The sequence below is a fragment of the Lipotes vexillifer genome, unplaced genomic scaffold, assembly GCF_000442215.2.
Source record: "Lipotes vexillifer unplaced genomic scaffold, Lipotes_vexillifer_v1.1 scaffold173, whole genome shotgun sequence".
NCBI lineage: Eukaryota > Metazoa > Chordata > Mammalia > Artiodactyla > Lipotidae > Lipotes > Lipotes vexillifer.
In genome coordinates, this window is record NW_006770924.1 from 1620107 (window position 1) to 1642746 (window position 22640).

A 22640-nucleotide genomic window follows, 5' to 3' on the forward strand; every position below is an offset into this window, starting at 1 on the left:
CCCGTGTCCCCTGCATCGGCAGGTGGACTCTCAACCACTGCGCCACCAGGGAAGCCCTCTTTTTTTTTTTTAAGTAAAATTCCTTACTGTTTACATAATAAAATCATTGGCATTACCTAGAAGTTAGTGTCTGATTTTCAAATCTGCAATGTGAAAACCTTCTAAATGTGACAGCAGCTGTACTCAGTCACCATGAAGCAGCTTTTTAATTATTTGCTTTGAAAAGGAAGACTTTATATAAAGAAGTGGCATTTAAAGGTATTTCCTCCATGGTGGAAAGAACATTTTTTCTTAGTGACACTCCCTTGAATATAACTTGCTTCCAATTCTTACAAATGGAAATGGTAGACTATTAATCCTGGCTTAGAAAAAGATTGAGTACGGGCAGACCTCAGGGATATTGCAGGCTTGATTCCAGACTGCCATAACCGAGCGAATATCGAAGTAAAGCGAGTCACACAAATTTTTTTGTTTCTTAATGTGTATAAAAGTTGTACTGTAGTCTGTTAAGTGTGCAACAGCCTTATGTCTAAAGAAAAAAGCAATGTATTTACCTTAATTAAAAAATACTTTATTGCTAAAACATGCTGACCATCATCTGTGCCTTCAGTGAGTTGTAATCTTTTTGTCGGTAGAGGGTTTGAAATAGTTCGAGAATGACCAAAATGTGACACATAGACATGAAGTGAGCAAATGCTGTTGGAAAAATGGCACCCTTAGACTTGCTCGATGCCGAGTTGCCACAAACCTTCAATTTGAAAAAAACCCAATTTCTGTGAAGTGCAATAAAACATAGTATGCCTATATGTGTATTCACTGGAATCTGTTTGAAAACCAATCTGATTTAAAAAAAAGAAAACACCACTGAAAATAGCGGGCTTTAAAGTACTTTTTGATTTAAAGATACTGTTAAATTTTTGTTTATGTCCATATCGTGTTCAGTATCTTATGTGTGTGTGTATTTATTTCAAAGAAATGGGCTATTTATTTAGGGAGAAAGAGGATGGATGTTGGATGAGGAGAAACAAACAAAACTCAGCTTTCCTATCAAGAGTTAAAACAATAATAAATCCTTCCTATCCATTAATGATAGAGGTGCCCAGGAGAAGGATTTCCAGGTAGCAATTTGAAAAATTCTGGCAGAGAGAGAGGCCATTAAAAGTCAGCCACTCCTTCCATTTCCTTTCTCTGCTACCTGCTTGTACCTGCTGATATTTATAATCTCCCAGTGGCTTGCATAGCATGTTGATGGGTTTCCTTTTGAGAGTTGGTGTTAGGACAGCCCCATGAAGGGAGGGGGGGAGGGGGTTCTGAGTGGAGGACAGCCACATCTCACCTCTCACCCCACCATCTCCCGCACTGGGTGTGTCTTCTCAGCAGAGCAGGTGTGTCTCCACCTGCCCTGCTGCCCCACACCTGAGCCACCCGTATTCCACCAGGCCAGGTAGCTTTCAGGATGATTAAGTGCTCAGAATTTTAAAAGGGTAAAGCAAGAACTCAGGCTTTTCCTGCTGCCTTTCCCCTTTCTCTGGGGGGCAGGGGAGGGAGCTTACATTTGCTCTCCCCCTGCTCACTTTGAAGCTGGGAGGCAGGTATACATTTTTTAAAATTTATTTATTTATTTGTTTTTATTTTTGGCTGTGTTGGTATACATTTAGGCAGGGGAGTTACCTTCACAGGAATATTGCTCCTGCAAAAGTGGCTTGCAGTGAAATACCAGACACTTGATTAGCATCCTTGCTGGAGTTTGATAATATTTGTTCTTCTGCGCAGTTGCTTAGGACATAAAGAAAAGTTACCGTGGGCTGACTTTTATCTTCCTGCATCTCTCTTCTCTGCCTTCCTAGGCTTGTAAAATGAAAGTGATTCCAGAGGTAGCTTTAGACCTTTTATTTCCCGGACTCTGTGTCCCAAGGGAGATGATCAGATGCAGACAGAGGCACACAAAGAGGAATTAATTGTACTTTATTTTCATTTTTAACTTGTTGTAACTCCTGTCCTTTTGATTTTATGCTAATACTGCTTTGTTGCCACCTGTCTTGCCCTGCTTGCTACTAAATTGAAATGCTTTGAAATTGATTTGGTAATAACTATTTAGAGTGTTTCAAATCTGTGTTACTATTCATTTTGCTACACTGCCTGCAATTTAAAAAATCATCCTTAATTATAGACGCTTTTTAATCTCTTGGGTGAAGGAGGAAAATTTGCTTTTACATATATAATTTGGTAACGTACTTAACATGGGAAAGAAGTCCTTGGCGGTGATGCGAGTTAGCAAAGCGCTTGCTATACTTGTATTCAGACCGTGGTTGGATTCTCCGGGCTGTTTTGTCGGAAGCATTTACTGGCACCGACTGCACTCCAGGAGCACGTTTTTTTTCAGTACTGGGACAACAGAGATAGGCACAGTATCTACTTTAAAACTTGTTTACCTGTGGAACCAAAGAATGGTCTCCTGCCCTTTGAAACTTGGGCAAGTTGTCATTAGCTGAAAAGGGTTTAAAACATGGCAGTGCCCTCTGATGGAAGGTGTATGCCGTAGGTGCATAATAATACCAACCACTAATAGTGCCTTCTGCTTTTTTCTGGAAGAGTCCAGAATTCTGTGGGGTCATTGGACTAAGTCAGAAGTGCCAGCGTCTAGGCCTTTGGTGTTCGGGTTATGCGAAGCCTTACCAGGACACCGTGTCACGTGCTATTGCTAGAAAACTTCCTGTTGTTCAGGTCCGCAGGCTGTTCTCAGGAGGCCGCTGCCTGCCCTGTCCCACTGAGTCTGGGCCATGTGGGGTGGGGCTGAGGTTGGATGGTGTGGCCGAGTGAGGAGACCTGTCCTCCCCTCCCCCACTGCCCCACCCCAGCTGCCCCTTCAGGGCGGGCATCTCCACGTGAGAGGCCCGCCGAGCGCTGTGACCGCGTGGCTGTGGCTCAGGCCCCTGGCCTCGCTGCCTGTCACAGCAGAGTGCGCCTTGTGCACAGCCGTGAGCGCTGAGCCAGAGATTTGGGACAGAGATCTGTCTGTCACAAGCCAAAGTGCAGGGCCCTCGGTGGTTGCCCAGGGCTGGCCAGAGGAGCCATGCGCTGCTGTACATGCAGAGTGGCGAGAGGAAGAGCCAGAGGTGACTCAGGCCACCACCACCACCACCACCCCCCGCCCCCATCCTGCCAGACGTGAGTGCCTTTGCTCGCCTTCCGGGGCTGCCGGAGGTGAGAGCAGTCCCCCGGTGGCAGCGAGCCTCAGACTTTGTTCCCTGTGGTTTGTTAGTATGTGGGTGGGGCAGGCTGGTTTCATCCTTGCAGTCTTCCCCCTTTGTCACTCAGGGAAGTCCAGAGTGTGGCACGGCACCCTGAACCATGTGAGGCGTGAGTGCACAGCAGAGGAGTGCACAGCAGAGGAGTGCACCAAGTGCTGTCGGGTCCAGAGGACCAGGTAGTGGGCCCGTGGTTTCCTGGACCTGTCACTTTGATCTTGCCCCAGCCTCGGTGGGACGTCCTTCGCTTTCTAGAGTTGTTGGTGATCTTTATGCAGTCGGGTCAAAGAGACAGTGTCTGCACTAGTTGGATTTTCCTTTTTTACTCACTCCTTCCCTTCCTCCACTTTCATAAGCAACCAGTATACTTCTTTCTTGTTTGGTCTCTAATTCTTTGGTCCCGTGTTTTAACTTTTAGACTCTTCCCGTCAGCCATTAAACTGGATATAGAAGCTGAAAGATGTTTGTTTGGGTTTTATTAGTGCTACTTTATTTGTCTTCAGTTGTATGGGGAGGAAAGCATTCTTGGGTCCTTATGATATACGAGGCACTTTACATATGCCCTTCTATCTGATTTTCTCTCCCAGGGAGAGAGTTTGGAACAGGACCCGGGCATGATTAACACTATTATGATATTCATGTTAGCCACTATTGTTGCTCTTATTTCCTAGGGATACTTATTTATTTATATTTCATCCCTCCCTAGTGGATTTGAAATGCTCATAGGCATTTACTAAAACAATATTTTAAAGGGAACGTTTTAAAGATTTTAATCTCTGCTTCCCCCACCTCCCAGTCAGACTCCCTCCTGGCTGCTGTGAGCCCATGACTGACCTCTCTCCACTAGGCCCTGCCCAAGGGCTGCTGTTTTTAACAAGGCAGATTTCATGAACTGCAAAATACTTTTTAGCCATAGATACTTTACAGAACTCCTTTTACATGTTGAGAATTGTACAAGGCAAAGGGAGTTTTAATACACACTGCATGTGCAGTCAAAAGGACTGGTACTGGACATACCGCTAACTCTGTGTGTGTGTGTGTGTGTGTGTGTGTGTGTGTGTGTGTGTGTGTGTGTGAGAGAGAGAGAGAGAGAGAGAGAGAGAGAGAGAGAGAGAGATCAGTTTCTCCTCACTGTGTTTCCATATCTATAAAGTGGGATTGATGGTTCTCAGCCTTTCCACCTCTTCTCTCGTGTTGTGGTGATCATGTATATGTCTTAACATAATTAGAAAGTGCTCTGGAGGTGGTATAGCCCTGTGCACTAGTAGGTCTGGTTAAATGTGCTGTTTGTACAGAGGAAGATAACCCCCTGTCCTTGGCTGAAAGGAATTTTCAAGTTACATGGAGAGTCGGAAGTAGCAGCACATGAGAATCAATGATCAGCACCAAACCTAATTTAATATTGACTTGTAAGGCACAGCCTAACCTCGTAGCTTGGTAAAACTTAAGGCCTGATAAGTTATCATTTTACAGACTCCTGTGTGTTTGCAGAGTGACTGAGACCCAGCCTGAGTGATGATGGCAAGTCTTAATTGATGAACACTGGCATCTATAAGAGTTGAAGGAATAAGATGTTAGAATTTTTTTTTTTTTTTTTTTTTTTTTGCGGTAGGGGGCCTCTCACTGTTGTGGCCTCTCCCGTTGTGGAGCACAGGCTCCGGACACACAGGCTCAGTGGCCATGGCTCATGGGCCCAGCCGCTCCGCGGCACGTGTGATCTTCCCGGACCGGGGCACGAACCCGTGTCCCCTGCATCGGCAGGCGGACTGTCAACCACTGCGCCACCAGGGAAGCCCAGATGTTAGCATTTTTGAGTTGAGTTGTTAGGGAACTTTTCAAGATTATCCAGTCTCTGGAAAATGTCAAATGGCACTGATTTTTTAGAGCCTTTTTTTTTTTTTTTTTTTTTTTAAAGAAATATCATAGTTAGGATGTTGCCCTGTGTGTGTTAAAACTTGAAGGCGACTGGGTTAACTTAATTAGGAGTTTATTTCTGTTAGCTTGGAAGAAGGATAGGTATTTTTTGAGTAGCTTGTCATTTGTTATAAGAAATACTTTCCCTTTCTTGGAGACTGTGGAGCTTCCCTTTTTGGTGTGCTTCCTAGGTCGCGTAGGAGAACTGGGGCCTTCATCTGCCCCACTGGATCTGCTTCAGAGCTGCATTGTGCCTGAACCGAGGTGAAAGTACACTGCTGGGGCTTCCAGCCGTCAGCCTGGGTCTGGTACTGGATCCCAGGGAGGAATGTTGTGAAGTGGGGCAATCTTAATGGAGCATCTTTGGGTCCTGGCTTCAGAGGTCCTCACCTGCCTGCCTCTGAGAGGGCCCTGCTCAGTGTGGACTCTGGAACGCGTCCCTTAGTTGAACTTCTTGAGGACAGTGGGAGAGTCTCCTCCTTACAAACATACTGTAAACTCATCCTCCTTTTGAAATCGTGGCCCCATCTGGGACTTCTCTTCCCAGCTGCCTGGGGGCCCTTCTTCCTCTACCTGCTTCCCTTCCGCTCACTGCCACAACCCGAATGGTGCCACTCATCAGGGCCTGGGCACCTGTGGCTGTGCTGACAGAACTGGGCGTTCAGCCTGTCCCTGCAGCCCACGAGCCCTGACCAGAATGTCCCTGCCTAGCTGCTGCTTGGGTCCCGGAAGCCCTGCTTCTGGTGCTGTCGCTGGTAACAGGGAGTAGGGGAGTCCCAGTTTCTGTTCCCACTGCTTGAGGTCTGAGTTAGGATCAGATCCTTAGGGGTTTGATTCTGAAGTGCATGGCACTTCGGGAGAGCAAAGGAGAAAGAACAGCACTCTGACATTGTTTGTTTTTCACCTTAAGAATATGTGCCCCCAGATAAAACAGCCACAACATAAAAATCAGACCAGTCGCCCCACCCGCTTTCTGTAACTTAGGTGTTGGGGTAGCCTGGGAACCTAATTACAGTATGCCTGCAGGAAAAGCTTTCTGAGTCCTGAGCACTGGACTTTTAAATGAAAATTTGGAGCGCAGTCACAGCTTATTAATAGGGTTATCATTAGTAACTAATTACCATTGAGGCAATAATCTCATTAATAAATTAGAGTATTCCTGTGATGCCCTTAGCACAATCCGTGATATATACAGTAACCTTCAATAAATATCAACTGCTGCTATTACTACCACCACCTGCATTTTTAGGATGGAAAGAGTCATACTTAATATACGTATGCTCATATGAAGGATCCATTTAAAAGACACACAGTGAAGACTGTGATCGATTCCAAATAGGTAGATTAGTATTAATACGCCTGCTAGAAAACTTGGAAATGCTGGGAGTAATGACAGGTACCCTAAAGATGTGACAGGCCCATCTCACATCAGCTTACACTTCGGTTAGAGACATAATGTCAACAATCCCGAACCAATAACAGTGAGATTAAATGTAGTTTGTTCGTTTGCTCATTCGTTGAATAAGCAAACATTTACTGAGCACTGAGTATGTGCTCAGAAAAGGAAGGGATCAGCTCGTGGTGAATCCTCTAAGGAGGCTTCAGCATGTAGAAGGGATTTTTAAACAGGGAGATAAGCAGTGGGTGATAAGTCCAGCAGGAGCAAAGATAGTCTGAGAATTGTGACAGGATACCCTGCGGTTGGTCGGTCGCATCACAGGAGGAAATTGTTTTGTCCTTACTTCTAAACCATAAAGAGCATTGTAAAAATAAACAGAACAAAACCCCTTCAGACCCTTTGATCCTAGGTGACAGACTCTGTTGGGGCTAATTCACTAGCCTGCTGATAAGGTGTGTGTCATCGGGGCATGCTGAAGAAGGAGCTTAATCCAGGCAGCTGGGTCCTGAATGCACTCTGACCCTGTGCACTCCCATTTAAGTCTTGCAGTTAAGGGCCTGAGCTGCTGGGATCCAAATAAAGATCAGAGGACCTGGCCTCTATTCTCAAGGACTCAAGCCAGTGTTGCTTGCAAGCGGATCACATATGGCTCAGCGTCTTTAAATCAGAAGTGGCTGTTTGTAGATTTGTGGAGTGAATGCTGCTGCTTTCCTTCATCATATCCGTCCTCTTTTGCCAAGATGTTTTTCCATCCTGTTTTTCTTAGGTTAAATTTTAATTCTGCCGTCAAGTGTCCCTTCCCGTGCTTGCGTATTCCCGGCGCTGGTTACGTAGAGGTTTCCATTCTAAGCTGCTAAAGGAATAAAGTCACGTCAGCCTCTCTGGATTGTCTTGAACAGATGTTATAAAGTTTAATTCTAAGGATCAAACTTCTGCTTGACTTTATAATTGTATGTTTGTTTTATAGATTTTTCTCCTGCATCTTTTCTGTATTAACTATTGTGCTGCCCTGCCCCCTCTCTTTAAACACAAATGTTATTAATTTGGGAAAAATACTTAAAGGTTCAAGGGAATTTAATGAGATTTGAATTCTTCTGTGAGCAATTCATCTTTGTTAAAAGACAGGCTATATCATTTCCAAATTACATAGATTTACTGTTAGCTCTCAGATACTTTTAGACAGCTTTTTCATTATGGTCTTATCAGAGTTTTCTTTTTCTTCCCCTGTAGAATGATTTAGCAGTTTATTTCCCCTGATAAGCAACATTCTACTAATTTACTAAAATACACTGTATGAAACATACTTTGATAAAAATCTGTGCGGGCCAGAAAGCTTTCCATTGATCATGGGGAAGGGTGTGTGCGTGTGTGTGCGTGCGCGCGCGTGTGCGCGCGTGTGCGTGTGCGTGTGTGTGTGTGTACTCTCAATGGCACCAGCAATTCCTGGCTTCCTTCAAAGTATTTTGGTCTCTCATTTCAGCCACAATTACAAGTTCATCCGAAAATGATGACCGGAGTGGCTCCAGTTTGGAATGGAATAAGGACGGAAGCCTAAGGTTAGGGGTACAGAAGGGAGTGCTTCATGACCGCAGGGCAGATAATTGCTCCCCAGTGGCAGAAGAGGAGCCCCCTGGGCCAGCGGAGAGTGTGCTGCCCAAAGCCGAAGCCTCAGTTGGAGATGGTCCGGTCCCTTATTCTCAGAGCTCCAGCTCGCTAATAATGCCACGGCCCAACTCAGTTGCAGGTAAGGCCATGCCTCTCCCTGGAAGGGGATCTCACTGGGTCTGAGGTGCCCCCTGCTCACTCTCTTCACTTGGGAATCTGATCCAGACACAGGCCAAACTTGTGATCGTGGGTCAGGCCCTTACCTTTTGTAGGCCTTAGTTTACCTATCTGTAAACATGAGGGTAAACATAAGGCTGCACTTAATGGTCTTTAAGTGACCCTCCCCCTCTGGATTTCTTTAAATCTAATATTTAGACTATATGGCTCTTTGTGTTTGAGGGAAGAAAGCACCAAAAACTCTGTCCTTGTTTTTTGTTATTTTGAGCCGGAGTTCATTCAGGATTTACAGCTTAGTCAATGGGAATTGTTGTTTAGAATGAGTTTGTTAATATTAGCTCAAAGAATTTCTAATCCAACTTTCAAACTAATTTTTTGTAATTGAGGCCCATCACATAGATACGAGGTCCAATTTTTGTATAATTCAGTTTTAAGGGAGCTCATCATTTAAAACATAAGCAGCAGGAAGGAGAGCTCTCCATCAAGGAAATGAAAATAGGTGAGACAGACGTGCCCTTCAGCAAGATGTGGCAGCCAGAGCTGAGAAGAGAATGCAGAAGTGGTGACTGGTGCTGGTTGACTGGTCAGTGAGTGGTTGTGAGGCAAGGAGACTAGTTCTCAGTGGGTGGGGAAGGGAACTCTGCATCTGAGCTGTCGTGCCTGCTTTAAGGTCCCAAGTTTCTAAACTCAGTGCTCTTCTGCTGAATTTAGAAGAGGAACTTGTTTTGATCATCTTTGTTACCAATGAGGCCTTTAAATTTCTCCTCTGCCAAGGCCTGGACCCAGGATCTTTCTTCCTACATCAAAGGATTTCTCTGTGATTTTATATTGCTCCTTTGGGATGTGCCAGGCCGCTCTGGTTGTTATTGGGTGTGTTTTACAATGGAACTCTGAAGCAGCTGATAAATAAATGGCCCTAATGGAAAAGTTCAGAGACACAACTCTTAATTCACTTTCAAAGGGATTTGGCGTGCCTGCCAGAGGGAAGTACTGAGAGCTTTATACATATTGAGTGATGATTCTTCCAGAAGCTTTTGTGTCCTTCCCACCACCCTCCCACTATCTACGGCATAATATGTTGCACCCAAGGCATTTTAGACCATTTTTACCTGGATGTGATGAATGGTTCATTTGTATTATCCCAGGACTTCATAGTTTTATTGACTTCAACAAAATAGCAAACTCATATTCAATTTAATGAAGCTATTTCAAAATTAGGAAACACATTAATAAATTAACAGTGGTAAAAGGACCCTCTTTCGGGTTATGTTTTCTGCTTGATGTTCTTTTATGTGGTTTCCTGTCACGTGAAGTGACAGTGGGTATGAACTGAGCGTTTCCAGGAGACTGCAGTGATTATAGAGCAGGCCTTTCTGATTTCTGCTGTGCTCATTCATTAGCATCTATGGATGCACTTGAACTGGACCTCCTGTGGAATTGGGAGGGTTTTACCTCTGGTGTTGAGCAGTGACTGCCTAGCCTAATGGGTTTGCTCATTTCTCCGTGTTGTGTATTTTATAAACTAAAAACATATTTTGGAAGGAAATAGGCAAGTGCCTTACATCATAGTATCAATTCTGCTAACAAGCTGGGAGTCTGGTAGATTCTTCATTGCCCACCCTCTTACCCCTAAAGCTGAACCTCAGTTAAGAGGGAATGCCAAGATTTTTCAAGTATCATTGAAAAGAATAAAAGACTCAGGTAATAGACTATATGCAGTGCTGTTTATCTAGGGGTTAGAAGGCAGGCTGCTACAAACAGGGCAGTAGGCAGCGCTCAGCGTTCGAAGGATTGAAGTAAAATGGGAAGGACCGTGTACTGAAATCTCTTGGAAATGTTTGCATGTCAAGATCCATGTAAACACAGAGAAATTGCCATTTGATAGGAAAGGTATTTTGGTATGTGAGGGCCGAGTAAGGACTAGCAGGTGAAGGTAGGGTGATGCCAGCTTCCCCAAGGGACATGGTTCTCCTGGGGGGTGAGGATATGGAAACAAGCTCCTAAGGCTGCCTGCCTGTACTGTCACTGAGCCTGTTACAAAGAACTGGAGTTGTCGCTTCAGTGTTAACTGTCTCATACAGTGAAATTTTTTGGTCAAAGATTATGAAAGTAAGTTGGCCAGCTATGGTGATTGTTTTGCTCTGCAGAGATTTTCTTTGTAAAAGCATTTGTTGAAGTGGAATTGATTTAGAAAGCTGCAGTCAGGTTATTACTGTATATGCCACATCAAAATGTATGACACGGACACCTTATTCCTTCATTAAAAAGCAGAATGAGAAGCCTTTAAAATGATATCTTGGATAATCCAGAAGTTGGGTAATTGGGTTCTACCTGTTTTTTAAAATATTTATTTATTTATTTATTTTGGCTGCGCTGGGTCTTAGTTGTGGCATGTGAGATCTTCGTTGTGGCATCTTTTGTTGTGGCATATGGACTCTTTTTTTTAATATTTGAATATTATTTTATTTTTTTATACAGCAGGTTCTTATTAGTTATCTTTTTTATGCATATTAGTGTGTATATGTCAATCCTAATCTCCCAATTCATCCCACCACCACCACCCCCGACCCGCCCTGCTTTCCCCGCTTGGTGTTCATACGTTTGTTCTCTACATCTGTGTCTCAGTTTCTGCCCTGCAATCCAGTTCATCTGTACCATTTTTCTAGGTTCCACATATATGCGTTAATATACGATATTTGTTTTTCTCTTTCTGGCTTACTTCACTCCGTATGACCATCTCTAGATTCATCCACATCTCTACAAATGACCCAATTTCATTCCTTTTTATGGATGAGTAATTTATTCAGCCACATCATCTTTATCCATTCGCCTGTCCATGGGCATTTAGGTTGCTTCCATGACCTGGCTATTGTAAATAGTGCTGCAATGAACATTGGGGTGCATGTGTCTTTTTGAATTACGGTTTTCTCTGGGTATATGCCCAGTAGTGGGATTGCTGGGTCATATGGTAGTTCTGTTTTTAGTTTCTTAAGGAACCTCCATACCGTTCTCCATACTGGCTGTATCAATTTACATTCCCACCAACAGTGCAAAAGGGTCCCCTTTTCTCCACACCCTCTCCAGCATTTGTTGTTGGTAGATCTTCTGATGATGCCCATTCTAACTGGTGTGAGGTGATAACCTCATTGTAGTTTTGATTTGCATTTCTCTAATAATTAGTGATTCTTTTTTTTAAAATTGGAGTATAATTGCTTTACAGTGTTGTGTTAGTTTCTGCTATACAGTGAAGTGAATCAGCTATATGTATACATATGTCCCCTCCCTCTTGGACCTCCCTCCCCCCCACCCCCCATCCCATCCACCTAGGTCATCACAAAGCACCAAGCTGAGCTCCCTGTGCTATACAGCAGGTTCCCACTAGCTATCTATTTTACACATGGTAATGTATTTATGTCAAACCTAATCTCCTAATTCGTCCAACCCTCCCCTTCCCCCTCTGTGTCCACATGTCCGTTCTCTATATCTCCGTCTCTATTCCTGCCCTACAAATCGGTTCATCTGTACCATTTTTCTAGATTCCACATATATGCATTAATATACGATATTTATTTTTCTCTTTCTGGCTTACTTCACTCTGTATGACACTCTCTAGATCCATCCACATCTCTACAAGTGACCCAATTTCGTTCCTTTTTATGGCTGAGTAATATTCCATTGTATATATGTACCACATCTTTATGCATTCATCTGTCTTCGGACATCTAGGTTGTTTCCGTGTCCTGGCTATTGTAAATACTGCTGCAGTGAACATTGGGGTGCATGTGTCTTTTTGAATTATGGTTTTCTCAGGGTATATGCCCAGTAGTGGGATTGCTGGGTCATATGGTAGTTCTATTTTTAGTTTTTTAAGGAACCTCCGTACTGTTCTCCACAGTGGCTTTATCAGTTTACATTCCTACTGACAGTGCAAGAGGGTTCCCTTTTCTCCACACCCTCTTTAGCATTTATTGCATTTATTGTTTGAAGATTTTTTTGATGATGGCCATTCTGACTGGTGTGAGGCGATACCTCATTGCAGTTTTGATTTGCATTTCTCTAATAATTAGTGATGTTGAGCATCCTTTCATGTGTTTGTTGGCAGTCTGTATATCTTCTTTGGAGAAATGTCTATTTAGGTTTTTTTCCCAATTTTTTTTTTTTTTTTTTCTTTGTGATACGCGGGCCTCTCACTGTTGTGGCCTCTCCCGTTGCGGAGCGCAGGCTCCGGACGCGCAGGCTCAGCGGCCATGGCTCACGGGCCCAGCAGCTCTGCGGCATGTGGGATCCTCCTGGACCGGGGCACGAACCCGTGTCCCCTGCATTGGCAGGCGGACTCTCAACCACTGCGCCACCAGGGAAGCCCCTCCGCCCATTTTTTGATTGGGTTGTTTGTTTGTTTTTTTTGATATTGAGCTCCATGAACTGTTTGTATATTTGGGGGATTAATCCTTTGTCTGTTGCTTCATTTGCAAATATTTTCTCCCATTCTTAGTTGCGGCATGTGGGCTTCTTAGTTGCAGCATGCGTGATCTAGTTCCCCCACCAGGGGTCAAACCCAGGGCCCCCCTGCATTGGGAGCGTGGAGTCTTACCCATTGGACCACCAGGGAAGTCCCTGGGTTCTACTTTTTGGACTACCTGTTTTTGTCTTTTGAAATTCTAAGTGAATCACAGGAAACTGTGTTTAGTGTAGGAAACCAGCAAGCAAAGTTACCAGCCAATTTTCTTGAAACTCTAACTGGTAATTGCCCTGGACTTAATGGTATTTACCTTTGATTGGTTAATCCATGGTGTTTCAACAGATGTTTCCCTTTGCTCAGCTTAGAGAAGTCTCCCTGTGCTTCTCCCTCCACCTACTCCACCCCCACCCCCTTTTGCCCCCCCAAAACCCTCTTTCCTGCAGCGTCTTAAAATATACCTCTCACCCAGATGTTAGACACAATGTATGTATGCAGTGAGTATAAATTAATTATAATTAATTTAACTGTAGAGATACTAGCAGTAGGTTTATTGCAGCATGAAATTATTGCTTCCTCTCTGATTTTTCTGGGCCCTGTATAGTGTTCAGGCTTTTGAAAGCACTTATTGTTAAATACCAGAAGCGAACTAATTTTTGTAGTGTCCGCGCATCCGTAGGCACGTGTGAGAGGACAGCACGTCAGCCTAGTCACCTGATCAGCTGGGTGGGCGTCTCCTGGGCGCGGTGCTAAGCAGCTGCAGCATCACTGCTGCTCCTTTTCCATGCATCTCAGTGGCTGTGATGATACCTTAGAAAGCAGAGGGAGCTGGCAGCTCGGGGCTTGCAGCCCTGCTGAGCAGTGGTCCATTTCAAAGCAGCATATTCATGTTTTAAATAGAGCTCTGGAGTTGCTGGGGCCGCTCTGTTGCTTGCTTCAGAGCTGAAGCTGTGGTGACTGGATATCTGAAAAGAGGCATTCAAAACCCCACTGTCTTCTGCCTCTGTGTCAAACTAGGGCTTTTTTGCAACCCTTTCTTTGGCATGCCATTCATAGTCTCTTCTTCTTAAACCTGTCGGTTGTTACAAGATTATGAACTGAATGTCATGTTTTGACGGGTTAGGGTGGAAAGCCAAACGGGAAACCTTTGGAGGCTGCAGGCGTCTTTGTGCTCTCCGGGGCTGAAGCAGCAGCCGGTCAGGCAGTCGTGGCTCTTCCAGCTCTAAACTGAACCAGCTTGTGGATCGTTCTACCTCAGCCTTCAACATGTGCGTTTATTCACAGTGAGGTGTGCTGAGGAGGGGGGGGCATTTGCAGAGGCCCGAGTCAGAGTCCCAGGTCCCAGGTGGGAACCTGGAAATATGTTCCAAGCTATATTATAGGGAGCCAGGGTGATGGTTGTGGTCCTTGCAGCCCTCTGAGAAGTTTCACATGCCCTGGTTGTGAAGAACCTGGAGAGAAGCTAGAGGTTGCCATTGTATTCCCATAATTTAGGCCCATTTGGACGTCCTGCATAAGGAGTTAGCTGAATCTTTCTAACAGGAAAGTCTTGTGTGGCATATTGACATAATGTGTACAGGGTGTGTGAACAGGCTGTGGATATGCACTGAAGAAGCATCAGTGTGTGCTTTTTTAGAGTCAAGGTGTCTGATCTTTCTCCATGGCCTGGGAAGGTGAGTAGGGCACATGGTTGATTGCCCTTTGGAGACTGCAGCAAGAGGGGACACATCATCACAGAGCCAGGCCATGGAGCCACGCAGGTGCCTGTTGAATGAAGGAATGAGAGGAGGTGGTGCTAACAGTGAGGAAGAAAAGGACCGAGGCCTTAGGAGGGGAAGTAGGAAGGGCCTAGGTTGGGCAGATGGTCCTGGTCAGTGGTCAGCAGCTGTGTCAGAGCCCGTGGGGTAGCCAGAGGGTTTTCAGCAGGCAGGTGGCCCAACTTGACTTCTGTCCCTCCAAAGTTTATTGCACTAATGATTTCACCAGTCCTTAGAAGCCTTAGCCCTGGGAATATGAGTCCCTCTCCCCCGTCATTTACCCTCAAATGATATCTGTATTTTATCATCCTGTAAGATAATCATATGTCTAGGATTGTCGGTACTTTATAATTGGACTACTTAACCCACAAACCAAATTAGGTTTATTTTTATTTAGATTTTTCTCATTGTGACCTAGGATGTGTATGTAAATAAGAGGAGGTTCCTTTTTTTTTTTAAGGCAAAAACATGTACTGTATATTTGCTTTAAAGGTTTGCTAAGAATTAACAAAATTATTTTGTACTGATTATTTTTATAATTGAACTGATGTATGCTTCAGTTAACGATCCTTAATGCTTTTTAACAGGTAGCTATGTGCTATGAGTCTTATTGATTTGATCAGAGGTAAATGTGATTACTTATTTTTAGAATTTAAAAAATGCATACATAGATGTAATATAGTATAATATATAATCTATACATAAAAATTTGAAGCTTTCTGATAAAGTCCACTCGGCTACTTTTACCGCCAAAAGCTGACTTTTAGGGTTCTGAGCACTGTGGAATTGTCCGTGCAGAATCTGCTCACTTAGTTAACAAGGTTGGAATTCCAGCAACAGCAGAAGGCTCCCTGGAGCTGCAGAGAAGACAAGTCACCGTGCTGCGTGTTTGCAGTCAGTACTGAAGCTTTACTGAGTGACCCTCGATTGTCAGTTTTCTTCATAAGATTTTTTGGTGAGGTCTGTCTCTTTCCAGGAGTAATGGAGACTCCTGGCAACCATATCAACGTGACTTTGACTCAAGAATGAGGAGCACTTAGTTTTTTCCACTTTTCAGTTAACGACATTGCCGGAAAAATTAACTGGGGTGGGCAAACAAAACCAAAATCACCCTGAAGTAAGTTTTGTTGAAAGCCTGAAATGAATTGCTTAGTAATTTATAGTAGTTTGGGTATGATATTAACCTCAACTTTGAAGAGACTAAACTTCAGTTTAATATTACAGCGACGAGCTCAACCAGATTGGAAGATCTGAGTTATTTAGATGGACAGAGAAATGCTCCCCTTCGGACATCAATTAGGTTACCGTGGCACCACACGGCCAGAGGCAGGGCACAGGAAGTTAAAGGTATTTATCTTTGCCTCCTCTGTGATCATGGCTATGATGAGCTCATTCAGTAAATACGGAAAGTCTGTGGTAACCAGCATTCAAGCCAGCTGTTTTAAAAACATGCTGTGAAGTGTGTGTGCGAAAAGTTTATCTTTTAGTAAGGTGTGCTAGGAGGCCATCCTTAACAGTTTTGGGACTTCTTCCTTATACTATGTGATTAACTTGCTTCTGGAGTTGAAAAACTATTCTGCAATACGTTGTTTTGAAGTGAGGAGTCCTTTAACACTCACTAGATTTTTTTGGTCACCAACAAAGAATCGGCTTTGTTACAGTTCCTTGGGCCGCATGGGCCACCTCCTGCTTCTTCTGCCCGTAGTGCACAGTTGGGTGGCCAGTAATCTCACCATAAGGGGCGCAAAGCACCACCACACCCTGATAAGAGCTGGGACTCTGTCTCCAGGGAAAATGCATTTCCATTTTATTCCTATAGGAGTGGAAGAAACATGTCTTAAGTACTGTTTCAGATAAACTGATGAGACATGGTTTGGTCCCTTCACCACTTTCTCTCTCACAAAGAGACACTTTGTGTCTCTCTTGAGTCATGAGAATAACTTAGAAGAATGAAAGGACTAGAAAGTCCTTTTAATAGGACCCTTTGTAAGGCCAATAGGGTACGATAAATGAGGTATTAGCAAGTATTACTAGAACCAAACTGGTAATATTAATACTTGCAGATCCCTTGTGTTGTAAAGCCAAAGTCTGTGCTAAAAGTAACGTACAAGCAATGATAAACTGAGTTTTTTAGTGTATAAAATTACGTCATTCTTCTAAAATAATGATCTTTTTTTTTTTCCTAAGCACGATTTGCTCCCTACAAGCCGCAAGACATTTTGTTGAAACCCCTGTTGTTCGAAGTACCGAGCATAACTACAGACTCTGTGTTTGTGGGAAGGGATTGGCTCTTTCACCAGATAGAAGAAAACTTGAGGAACACAGAGTTGACAGAAAACAGAGGAGCAGTGGTTGTTGGAAACGTGGGCTTTGGGAAGACGGCGATCATTTCTAAGTTGGTGGCACTGAGCTGCCACGGAAGCCGCATGAGGCAGATTGCTTCCAACAGCCCCGGTTCATCACCGAAAAGTATGTCCATGTTTAACTGCTTGTCTAGTTTATTATATTACTGTAAGATAGGTGGAGGAAATTGCTGTTTGGATAGACATAAATTCCCCATTTTCCTCAAGTTGTCCCAGCTGCTCTATCAGGTTTGCGATTGTGTGCTGGAGAACTATCAATATTTATCTCTCATGGTCCTCTGCAGCTATAACCCGGCTTGAGGCCAGCCCTCCCTGGTGTTCTCCCAACTGTCAGGCCTGTGCCCCTCTTGATGTGGGCAGTGAGGCCTGATCAGATGCTCTGGGGAATTCAGGGCCCTAAAACTGAGTGGGTTAGACTTCTGGCACAGCAAGCCAGAAGGAGTCTGCGCAGAATTCGATTGCACCCTGTTTTCCACAGCCTTTGTCTTCTATGCCAGATTTACCAAAAGTATAAAAACTAACCTAAAATCAGCAGGAGTAGCCAAATAGTTGACTATTCTTAGCTTACTTTATATGTTAAAAAAAAGAAAGTGTCTCTAACATGGTAAACAGGGACAAGTGAGCCAGGAAAGATTTTTTTTTTTTTTTTTTTAACCAAAAGGAATGTAATAAAGGAAACCAGAAACAGCAGTTCTCCTGGGAGGGCACCTAGATGGTGGAAGACAGGGCTGAGAGGGAGCCTTGTATCTCCATTTGGGCCTTTGCATTTGTTACCATGCTCACTCATTACCTGTTAAAATAATTTCTGGGTCCGACCAAGAAATGTGTTCAATATTCCACCCTATCCTTGTTGTAAATAATGAAACTAGTCTCTTCGCTGCAGCTTCAGATTCCTCCCAGGATCTTCCTTTCACTCCACTGCTTTCACCAAGTTCTTCTACGAGTGGTATCAATGCAGCTAAATCCCCCCCTGGGTCTGGGTCTGATACTCCTGAGAACCAGAGACCAAGAGAGGATGCAGTGAAATACCTCGCTTCTAAGGTAATCTGCTCCTGATCTATGGGAGCCTTGCAAAGAGAGAGAGGTTTGCTAGTTTGCCTTTTGAGAAATGAATTTTAAAAAGGGATCTTAAAACAGAGACAAGAGTTGCTTAATGCAAAAGTGTAGCTTTTGATAAAATTGTGGTAGAGTATGCCAGATAAAAGGTATTAATGAAAATTAGTATCTTAGGACACTGGCAGTAGACTTTTATTCCTCCTAAACAATGGATTGAAAGAGTTCCTCAAAGCAGCCAGAGGTATCATTGCACTTGCCACAAATCCATCCTTATAAGCATGTGTCCTCTTTCATTTCATATGAGAGCAGGAGATTGGGAGCCTTTAACCCAGTGACCCAGAGCTCCGCCCCACCTGCACTCTGTTGCCTAGAGCCCTTGGTTACAAGTGTCTTTCTGTCAGAGGTGTTTTGTGATGTTGTAAGAGACTTGGCCAATTTTCCCTTCCTAGATTCATGGTCAGTCATGATCCTTCTGAAATTTTCTATCTGCTTGACATCTGGCACAGGTTCATAAGCTGCCCTCCTGCATTGAAGCGGTTACACCTCTCATTCTTGGTGAGCCACTTGGGTCTCCTGGGGCAGCAGTGGCGTGAGTTGGTGGAGCTGGAGAACCACCAGGGGTGGACAGCGGTGAGAAGCATCTAGCAAGGAAAGCCCCTGGGGTGAGGTTGGTGCAGGGGAACTGAAAGGAAGGCTTCTCTGCCCCAGATCCCTTCTCCTCGCTTCTGCTTCCCAGATGAGGGCCGTTCCTCACCCGGCATGGGCAGCCCTGACGCCCTGACCACTGATTTGGGGCAGTGCTCTGGTCATGAGTGGGTGATCTGAGATGAGGGATGTAGTGCAGACTTCAAAGCCACCCCGTGACAGTGATTTTTCAAACCACTTTGTGACCCATAATGTGAAATACATGTTACACTAAACACCTGATACTCAGACACAGCATCACACACCCAACTGAAGAAAAAGCATTGTAAGACTACACTTATTCTTACATCCTATAAAATGCACTGTATTAAATTAAAAAAAGAAAAACTTTTATGGCTCCAAATTGGTTTCATCATCCACTGTTGGATTGCCAAACACCATGCTAGGTGGACTGTGGTACTAGCTCATTGGTGGTTCGTACAAGCTCACAGGTCCTCTTGCGTTGCAGCTAATCTCTTTCCAGGTGAGAGGTGAAGAGCAGTCAGCTTTCCTCTGAGTGTCGATGATAAATTTAATCAAAAACAGAAGGGGGCTTCCCTGGTGGCGCAGTGGTTGAGAGTCCGCCTGCCAATGCAGGGGACACGGGTTCGTGTCCCGGTCCGGGAGGATCCCACGTGCCGCGGAGCGGCTGGGCCTGTGAGCCATGGCCACTGAGCCTGTGCGTCCGGAGCCTGTGCTCCGCAACGGGTGAGGCCACAACAGTGAGAGGCCTGCATACCACACAAAAAACCCCAAAAAACCAAAATAACAGAAGGCACAGGGCAGTTCCAAATTGGCCACATCTACTCCTGCCACTTGCTTTTTAAGAGTCTGATCCCAGATATTCCATTGAGTGTCTGTTACCCTGGCGAGGCATTCAGGCTGTGTGTCTGCTGCCCTCACCTCTGAACCGTAGCTAGTGGTTCTTGTCCTACTTATGTAGGGGTTGTAGGGCTGAGTGGGACAGCAGTGTCGCAAACCCTTCTGAAAAACATAAAGCGCTTTACATGAATGTGTTTTGACCTTTTTCACCCCCCTTACCTTGTACGTATATCCCTCCATTCATCCTCGTTTGGGAAAGTCTCAGATTTTTCATTTATCGGCAGTGTGCCTCTCCTCTCAAGACAGTGCCGCATTTGGCACTTTCCTGGGGGTCTCTCTCATGAATAGCCTGTTGCCACTTCAAATCCACCCCAACAAAAAGGATCCTCTCAGTGCTTGGGCAGGACCCTCCCTCCTCCTATGTGTCCCTTCACAAGATAGGCAGGAATTTGGTAGTGTCTGATGTTGATCCTTCAAACAGTGTTGCTGTTGAACTTCTCCATGGTGTCGCTGGCGGCGGCCCTCCTGCCAGGGAGAGGAAGCAGCTGTGACTTGAGAGCCTGGCTTTCATTGCCACCAATTTTATCTGCTTTTTGGGAGCCGCAAATGAGTTCCCCAAGGAGATGCTGCTGTCTTTGAAAACAGAAGTGTAGTGAATATGGTACTTGTGGATGTCGAGAATGTCGGGATTGCTTGGAATTGTTTCAAGCCAGGGTAGGCTTTAAGTTTTATGAATGACTTTTATGAGTTTATATTCAATAGAGTAACTTGTGCTGATCTTAGTGCCAGTCAAGATGGACTTGTGGCTGCAAGTAAAAGTCGGCTTAAAATTTGCCAAACTTCAGAATTCCTTCCAAAGGAAAGGGATAACTGAATCACTTAAGCGAAATGACGACTCAGCCTTGGGGAATAGAAGCAACGTTGCTTGTTATCTCGGAGAACGGGAAAATTGCATCCCTGGTGGAGAGCCTGCAAGGTGCCGTGTGAAGGGGATGAGGCGATGCTGACAGCTCTGCTTCTTCTGCAGGTCGTGGCCTACCACTACTGCCAGGCCGACAACACCTACACGTGCCTGGTGCCCGAGTTCGTGCACAGCATCGCTGCTCTGCTCTGCCGGTCCCATCAGCTGGCCGCCTACCGAGACCTGCTGATAAGGGAGCCCCAGCTCCAGAGCATGCTAAGCCTCAGGTCCTGTGTGCAGGACCCAGTGGCCGCTTTCAAGAGGGGTGTGCTGGAGCCACTCACAAGCCTGAGAGACGGTACCTCCCAGCAGCCACCCGTGACCTCCCTCTCCCCAGGACAGTCCTCAGAAGCGGGGTGGGGGTCCACTTGACTGTGGGGTACGAGTGAAGTGGGCCCAGGGAGGATGTGAGTACATCTCTCCTCCCCTTCCTCAGAACCGTCTCCCCAGGGCTCCTCCTGGCTCCACTCCAGATGGCCTTGTTTTAAATGTTATATCTCTAGTGAGAATTAACTCCACGGTTGAACATTTCCAAAGTAGCTAATTTGTAACCATAGGTTACTTAGATGACCTGCTCTCTAGAAACTGCTGCCTGCATATTTTGCACTCCTAAGGTGGAGGGGTGTAAGTTGATTGTTTGGGGAACTTGCCGGCATGTTTTTCCAGGGGCCTCTGCTCAGTTGAACCTGAAGCTGTTTCTAGAAGTGTCCGTTTGGTTTTTTTGCCCTTGAATCTTCTCCACAGTGGGGGCGTTAGTGATATTATGGGCCTTTGACTTTCCATCTTCCCTCCCCCCTTTTGCTCGTCACCTTTTGAGCTCCTTTACCTGCCTGTGTCGCACTTCTGCCAGATGGTGCCAGAGAGAGGGAACTGAAGCAGATATGTCAACATTGCACCTCATCCCTGGGCAGAAAGTTGGCACTAATGAATAGAAAACTAGATTCGGGCTTGGAGGAGTCTCTGCAGCAGAGTTCTCGCCTCCATTGGCTGTGTGCCTCGGACGGGAAGCTTTGCCCCTTGAGGGTCAGATTTCCTCGCCAGAATCCATCCAGGGAGCTCTAGGGGGGGTTGCGGGGGGCGGGGAACCCAGAGTCTTTGGCAGGTTTCATCTCGGTCTGTGTTGGTTATCTTTGCTGTAGCTCACCCCAGTGACAGGAGTTTTTGAAGAGCTAAGTGTATCATATACATGGGTGAGATTCTGCTAATGTGTGTAATACAGTACGTTTCTGAAAACTGTTTGGTGTGAACTGGTTTTCTTTAGGCTCTGCGCTCTGGTTTTCATTACAAATTTAATAGAAAGTATGCTTCTGTGAAAACCATTTCTTCTGCCAAACGCAAACCTTTTCAGTTTTCCCTAACACTTTAAATTGTGCATTAAAATACACTGGGTGGTGCTATCTTATAGAAATGTATAATTTCCTAATTAAAAAAAATTATTTTCTCCTTTAGAGCAGAAAATTCCTGAAGAAGAATACATTATTTTGATAGATGGTTTAAACGAAGCTGAGTTTCATAAACCTGATTATGGAGATACACTTTCTTCATTTATTACCAAGATTATTTCTAAATTCCCTGCCTGGCTGAAGTTGATTGTGACTGTAAGAGCAAATTTTCAGGTAAAAAAAGAGTTCTCAAATGTCTTTCCAAGACCCCAAACCCCGATTTTACAGTTTTTACAATTACAATTTTAGATTAATACTAACAGCTTAAACTATTGTAAACCATTTAGCTGCTGAATTGAAAACTGTATTAGAGCTTTGAAATGTTAGTGCACAGAGCTCTAAACAGGCAAAACTCTGACCTTTTTACCCCCAAGGCACATTTATCAAGATGTCAAGTGAGTTCCTTATTATCATCAAGCTGTACTTGTGCTTCTAAAATAGAAGTGTCTCGCCCTGGTTCACCATAACTCAGTTTGGGGGGCTCTTTGAGGTGCCTGGCTAACAGGTCTACCAGAGTTTAAAGTTATTCCTGCTTGTAGTTATTTGTATGGGTTTGCAGTGGGACTTTGTTTTTTTGGGTTTTGTTTGTTTGTTTGTTTGTTTTAATGAAGGGAAAAGGGAGGGATGAAGGAGGAAGATTTTTAAGGCCTATTCTGAATAAAAGCCTAGTTTTTCATAAAACTTAGACATGAGATAATGCTTCAGCGAGATGAAGAGTGTGTGTGTGTTTTTTTTTTTTTTTTTTTTTTTTTTTGT

General features: G+C 44.5%; 1 protein-coding gene across 1 annotated transcript in view; it reads left to right on the top strand.

Moving 5' to 3' along the window:
• The window catches only part of TANC1 (tetratricopeptide repeat, ankyrin repeat and coiled-coil containing 1), a 127689-nt gene that overhangs the window by 56397 nt on the left and 48652 nt on the right, over window positions 1–22640 (top strand). Inside the window, exons 6-11 of the mRNA XM_007446459.1 lie at window positions 8042–8305; window positions 15781–15903; window positions 16744–17025; window positions 17803–17960; window positions 20509–20740; window positions 21892–22058. Coding sequence (XP_007446521.1) covers window positions 8042–8305; window positions 15781–15903; window positions 16744–17025; window positions 17803–17960; window positions 20509–20740; window positions 21892–22058 — 1226 coding nt within the window. The remainder of the gene's footprint in view (window positions 1–8041; window positions 8306–15780; window positions 15904–16743; window positions 17026–17802; window positions 17961–20508; window positions 20741–21891; window positions 22059–22640) is intronic.